This window comes from Amblyomma americanum, chromosome 3 (genome assembly GCF_052857255.1).
Source record: "Amblyomma americanum isolate KBUSLIRL-KWMA chromosome 3, ASM5285725v1, whole genome shotgun sequence".
Classification (NCBI taxonomy): Eukaryota; Metazoa; Arthropoda; class Arachnida; order Ixodida; family Ixodidae; genus Amblyomma; species Amblyomma americanum.
In genome coordinates, this window is record NC_135499.1 from 81,490,659 (window position 1) to 81,497,396 (window position 6,738).

A 6,738-nucleotide genomic window follows, 5' to 3' on the forward strand; every position below is an offset into this window, starting at 1 on the left:
CCAACCGAGGAAGCTTTTGTGCTGGCCAAGCAAAAGGACCCATATCCCAGAGGCCAGGCACCCCTGGGCTGGCGCCCAAGGACGTCAAGTTCTGGTGATGTGTACACACCTCCCCGCTCTATAGGGGTAGAATCCTTTCTCGAGTGAATCCTGCTTAAAGTGCGCAGTTGATGAGGTGAGCGAGAGAGAGCTAGGACCTGGTTCAGCCATATCTAAGAATTGTTTGCGTGGCTCCATAAAAAAAAGGGCGGGGGGATTTATTATGCGAGCTGATCCCCCTAGTCCCCGTTCTCTTCGGGACTTTATTCTGCTGCAGAATGACACTTGCTCCTCAGTTCTCCAGCCTTCACTAAACAAAGAGCCGTCTTTCCCTTTCCTGCTCAGCATAGCCACAGAAGGCAGTCCCTGCGGACCAAATTAGTGATGCTCGCCTAGTGTGGCCTTCACAATGTGTGGAAGCTCATGCAATAAGGGCAGGTAGGAAGCACTATGAGTGTGCCAGAAACTGCTTACACCTCTCACTGCTAGGCTGCGTATTGCGATGTAGTGGTCGACACAACAAACTTCAGCACAGGTTTTCTATGAGCAGTAAGCATTTAAATGACTTTGGTAGCATTTCCTAGCTCGGACATTAAACCATAGTGCAACATTCATAGTACTCTAGACTATATCACTCTTAATGACATATTCTTTCCAATGCACTTTGCAAGGAACAAAAGCGCGACTGGAAAGCTTACATTGCTCATTGCTACACATGCCTGGGCCTTACCGATGCACTCAAAATAGGGAAAGTATTTATCTGTGGCCGTCACAGAAATAGGTGATGCATGAACTGGGTTCCACTGTGGCCGAAAAAACTGTGGGAATATTCCACTTTCATGTAATATCCTCAGTCTGTCAGTCTACAAGAGTGGAGCCCCTACACAAGTAGATACGATAAGCTATATATATGCCGACAATATACAGTATAATATGTGTGCCATATACTGCAGCTTCCGAAGTGCCATCGATGCGGGCATCGAAGTCTTCAAGGAAGCCTTCCAGGTGGCGCTTCTTTCGAGCTGCATGCACAATTTTTTCTTTCGTGCGATGAACTGCCTCTTCAAGCCGTTCCAAGACTGGCACGCTTGTGATCAGCTCAAACTCCAGCTGGGCCTACAAATGGAGAATACGAGCATAAAATAACAGTAATGAAGAACTGTAGCACATCGGTTGCTTTAGGACAGAATAAAACATGGAAGCACAGGTATAACACCCAGTTTGCAATGTTACGAAGTTCACGAAAAGAAATTTGCAGGCTGCTTACATAGCTCCCAAGCAAAGAAAGAATTCGGCAGAGACCACTTATGTGCATGAGTGCGAAAGCATTACCATGCAATCGTAAAGCAAAGCATACATATTCAGCCATTCTCTGCTTTAGTCTCACAAATCGTATTGAGTTCTCATGCCACTCATGGCTGCGCACTGCAGCAGATAAAGGGACACTGAGGAGAAATTGAACTTGGCTTGTACCGATAGAATACCAGCTCCTGATTATAAAAACGCCGCTCTTACTGAAAACAAAGCACTTGTAAGGTAGAAAATAGCAATAACCAAAATACAGGTATCGCCGCCACAGGTCAATCTCGCAAGCGCAAGCGTGGTGACGTCATAGGACAAGAGACGCCACCTTGGAGGAATTTTCGTTCGTACATGAGCCGCGAATCTCTGAGGCTGACAAAGGCAGGTTGCGCGGTTCAATATTGAAGGAAGTTTTGTTTTAAAACCGATAGTGGACTTTTATCACCCAAGGAAGGCAGACAAATGACAACATGAATGTTGGAAGCAAAGAAAACCGATGCTTGGTGGCGCCACAGGCGGCCAGGAGAGTTTCGATTTATGGCGCTTCGCGTCTATGAGCTTTGCGTGCCCCGTGGTTTTGTTTTTGACGCGTTTACAAGCGCCGAACAGCAGAGGAACTCCAAGTGCCACTTCAAGTGCTAGTTAACTTTCGAAGGAGCCTGTGAACGCTTGTCAGATGATCGCCACGTTCGATGAAAAAATATGATGGCACGATGGTCGGTGATCGTACAAGGCAGCACTTGTGTCTTCGCACACACACCCTACGAAACGTTCCTAGCTGCGCCAGTCAACATCGAACTACTTAATGGAAATCGTTTGTTAGGGACGGGAGACAAGGTACAAGGCAGTTCAGAAAAATTGCTGATGGCCTAGCTTTGTTAGGCCAGGATATACGTAGCGAAAGTGCGGATATTTCTGCATTGTAAGAGTGCATTCACTAGATGCGCCTTTATTGATGGTAGTACCTTGAGCCGTTGTGGTAGCGTCTCCGCCTCAAACGCCAAATGTCCTGGTTCGATTCCGGACTTCGGCACAGGATTTTTTTTTGCGCGGGTGGGGGGTTCAGTGGCTCCCATAGATGCCGCCACCGAATACATTGGTTAGCAGCTAAGCGCAGGCTCTGTTAAGGCGCGTTTATGCTCCGGCGTAACGCGCGCGCGTGCTGCAAGGCGACGTCACGTCGACCAAAGCGAGACCCTCTATACTCCAACTGCGCTTGACCGCCGACGCGTTCGGCGGCTTCGGCGCACTCTGACCGCATTGGCGGGGAGACTTGGAGCATGTTTCTATTTCGCGCCGAGTGCACCAGCCGCCGCCGGCCCGACCAGACTAGACTTGTTCAACTCCGCGGCGAGGTGCGCGTTGTGACGTAATTCAATAGCTTTGGTAGTTGGGCGGAGCTGTTCTTTTCGAGCACTCAGCTAATTTAATCCATTCACAGTACACATATGAAGGTACATGCAAGTGGGCGAGAGAGATCGATCCAGTGGACCCGTTGGATCTAGCGGAAGCCGTTGAAGCGTCGTGCGCTGGCTTTAGTTTCAAGCCGCCAACTTTAAATGCAATAGCCCTTGAGCACCCATCCATTTTTTGTGGAAAAAAAATAAAATTGACGGTAGCGACTCCCGATAGATGCCTTCAACGTGCGGCGGCAGTAGCTTTGATTTCGGCGGCTGCTAGACCGCATTGCCAGCAGCCAGAAATCACGGAGTCTCCGTTTACGTCACGTTTCACGTCTCTACGTCCTGTGACATCATAAGAGTTCTCCTTGACGTAATAATTAATAGTTCTCGAGTTTGAATCAGAGCGGCGGGAAAAACTTTTTCAACTTCGAATCGAAATTTCTTTGAAATAAATGCATCTTTCGCTCCCGGACAAGCGGAAACAAAGCCATGAAATGCCGAACTATCAGATTTTGCTAAAAAAAATTTATAGGGCTCGTCTCAGTGTCCCTTTAAGAGATGCACCAGTGCCCCCGGCAGGCAGGTGGCACTTCTGATTGGCCGTAGAGCTCCATTACAAATGCATCATACAAATATTGTCACTGTGCTTCATTTTCCGTGGGGACTTTAACGAGAGAAGCTACTAAAATTTAACTAATCTACCTAGAACAACGAAACTGCACTTATACTGTTTTTTCTACCTTTTTCAGGACAATAATTAGTTTCCTTGTAGAAGGATTACTTTTAGCTCAGTGTTACTAACAAGATTAAAACAAAGGTCCTTTTGTGCACGATTTCACATTGAAAATTTTCACTGGGTACGAAGAGCAACAGCTAATTTTGCGGCTTAATAATTGTAGAATGCTGGAAACTAGCTCAAATTTGGTCATGAAAGTTTTTCTAGTATGGGAAAAATAAATTGTGATGATGTTACCCTTTTGTTTTTCAGAATCATTACTTAGATTAGTGTAGTTTGAAGCCTCTCTAAACTTGTAGCAGAGATATTGAAATTCTGAATAGATATTTGCAAGTTACACATACACATTCTACAGAACACATCTGCGACGTTTCACAGTGATATGGAATGGAGACTTACAGAAGATCCTGGGTGCAAATTTTCGAAGTCCGCCCAGAATTTTTGGTGCTTGCACTTTTCGTATCGCACTGAAACTTGGCAAATGTGTCCTTTACAATGTGTAGCTTCAGATGTCGCCTAAGAATTGCAGTATCTCCAATGCAAGTGTATAGAAACGATACAACAGTAATGAGTTCCAAAAACCTAACAATAACATCACAATTTTTTTTCACACCAGGAACTTCCATGACCACATCAGGGCTATTTCCCTGCATTCTATAGTTAGTAAGCTATAAAATAAGCTACCGCTGGTAGTTCCCAGTGAACATTTTTTATGAGAAAGCATGCGCACAAAAGGGCCTTTTTAGAGAAAAAGCTCTACTACTCCAGGTACAACTCGGAAATTCCCCTCGCTCCAACTTTCCTAGTAGTGTTATATAGGCCCTCCGAGCTTTTATAACACTACCCGCAGAGTGGCACAGTGGCTGAGACTTAAGGCACGCAACCGGTAGATGGCTTTGCCGAGCACTGCCACCAGTAAGGAGAGAGCCCAAGTTGGCTGGTTACGGAGAGATTCAACAGGGAATAGTTGCCGTCGCAAAGAACCTTTGGCCTTTGGTGGCGTCACCACCATGTGTGACGTCATGGTGATCATGTGATTAGAAGCTGCAACAAAATGGTTGTGTCTGCCGCCGTCATCTACCATGGATGAGCGAGTTGGACCACCCGCGAATGCTTTTTCTAGTTATAACCAGGTTCAAGTAAGATTAAACCTACACAAATTGTTTTTTGAGGCCTGTTAGCAACACTGAGCAAAAGTGCGCACTACAAGAGAACTAATTAGTGTCCTGAAAAGAGCAGAAAAGCAGTATAAGCACACAAAATTTCACTGCTCTGGGTGGACTATTTAAAATTGTTTTTTTTTTCCTGTGGCATCTCCGCTTAAATGTGGAATGATCTTTGGACTTTCATTGTGTGGATTTTCTCTGCAATGCAGGTACTATTCAGTGCATCGAAAGTATAAGTACGGTCCCTGACGAATATCCTGACTGTCTTGCTTAGTTCGATATTTCCCTTCAGTGTCCACCATGTAACAGCTGTCACCAGCAAACACCGGTAGTACCAACTTGAAGCACATACAAGAACCGTGCAATAAATAAACGACTAAACAGCAGAAGTCGAGCAACAAAAACAAAAAGACCAGAATGTGGAATCAGGGCATGCTACACTGAACCAACCCTAGGTGTATTCTGAAATTCAAACAGTGCGAGCCATTCAATCAGGTCTCCACTGAGGCAAAGAGAAATAAATTTGAGCTGAATTTTCTGCACATATAGACCACTTCCGCCTAATTGCTTTAGCGGGTTTAACGTCCCAAGACGATTCAGGCCATAAGGGACGCCGTAGTGAAAGGCTCCAGACAATTTAGACCATCTGAGGTCCTTAAACATGCACTGACGTCACACAGCATATCCACACTTTTGTATTTCGCCTCCACTAAGATGGAATGCAAAGTGCAGGCACCGCAACTGAAATCAAAAAAGGAAAGGATTAAAAGAAAGAAAGACAAAAGAGGAAAAGAAAAAGAAAATTTCTTTTTCCTTGCTTCGCTAACTGATGGTCTAGTTACTGAACTTACGATTGAGCTCATGGCCAATGCTGGAAATTTCTGTATGGCCACTTCCACTGATGGATCCTCGGATCCAATCCACTTCCTTCGGGTAGGAAATGTACGGCGCATACAGTCTATTATGTAAGCCATGTCTGGCCCAGCTTTTTGAACCGCGGACTTCATTCCTTCGATGTGGCCAGCAATACTCTCCTCATCCTCCCCGTCTGGTGCAGTTGCCTGCAAGCAAAAGGAGCCTACTTCACACTGCACACCAGGCTGTCTTCAGCACAAGGACTACATGAAATCCAAATGCATACCACAGACGGCCTCGAAACACGCTGCAGGGCATTTCCGCCAACCGTGGCCACTTTCCCATCTTTCATTGGTTTTTTTGACAGTGGAGAATCTGCCCCATCATTCTGCTGGATACGGATTTTTCTCCGCTCATATTTTGCCTTGAAACGGAGAGCTTCTCGCCAAGAGTCCTGTGTTTAAAACATCCCACACAATGCAAGCATTACTACTTGCACTGACAAAAGCAATCACAATACAATTAAATACATGCTAACAGTGATGGTGTTGATCACAAGCCACCAGTAAACACCCATGGACATAACAATACCTCATGAGAAGCTATAGATATTGCTCCATATTTTATTGCAGCACATTTTTGATAGCATAAAAACACTAAAGGACCCACACTGATCTCTCGCCGACATTAGTTTTTTTATGGTAGCGCGCACATTACCAAATTTGCAGCATAGAGTTCCTTTCCAGTAATCCAAGCTTTGTTTTCCAATTATCTTTTCACTGTGAGGCGAACTTTTTTGTTGTTTTAATGTCCTGAAACGACACATCAGCTACGATGGGCACCACAGTGGAGTTTCTGGATTAATTTTGATCACTTGGAGTTCTCTAATAACTAGGCCAACCAATGGCCCTTCGATTCAAATGCCAACCAGACAAGCTGGGCCAGGATTATCAAGCTCTCTCGTACAACCCTTTAATACACCGTCCTATTCGACAGTCTTCATGACTACCTCCAGAAGACGGCTGTAGCACCGAAAAAGACAACACATAGCAAGCAAGACGGGACAGGCACAACTTCCAACTATTTATTCACCGCGAATGCGAATGAATATAAGGACAAATCAAGATGGGTAGCAAGAACCACACATGCGCGCGAGGGTTTTACAAAAAACCGGATAAAAGATAGGTTAGGCACACACATATCTCACGCCCGTGTATCTAAAAAAGCAGTTTCATTC

General features: G+C 45.3%; 1 protein-coding gene across 1 annotated transcript; it reads right to left on the reverse strand.

Annotated features, from left to right (window-relative positions):
* Positions 1 to 649: 649 nt before the first annotated feature.
* LOC144124692 (uncharacterized) lies at positions 650 to 5,984 on the reverse strand. The gene is made up of 3 exons (XM_077657525.1): positions 5,788 to 5,984; positions 5,498 to 5,707; positions 650 to 1,155 (listed from the first exon to the last, which is right to left on the reverse strand). The coding sequence occupies exons 1-3, from the start codon at positions 5,851 to 5,853 to the stop codon at positions 898 to 900; spliced, it is 534 nt and encodes a 177-aa protein (XP_077513651.1). The 5' UTR covers positions 5,854 to 5,984; the 3' UTR covers positions 650 to 897.
* Between the last annotated feature and the right edge of the window lie 754 nt (positions 5,985 to 6,738).

Excerpts from the sequence above, each read along its gene's own strand:
- LOC144124692 (XM_077657525.1), bottom strand. The coding sequence starts at position 5,853 with ATGAAAGATGGGAAAGTGGCCACGGTTGGCGGAAATGCCCTGCAGCGT. Across the intron at positions 5,708-5,787 it reads GTGTTTCGAGGCCGTCTGTG|GCAACTGCACCAGACGGGGA; the intron begins GTATGCATTTGG and ends TTTTGCTTGCAG. Across the intron at positions 1,156-5,497 it reads CATTGGCCATGAGCTCAATC|GCCCAGCTGGAGTTTGAGCT; the intron begins GTAAGTTCAGTA and ends CTCCATTTGTAG.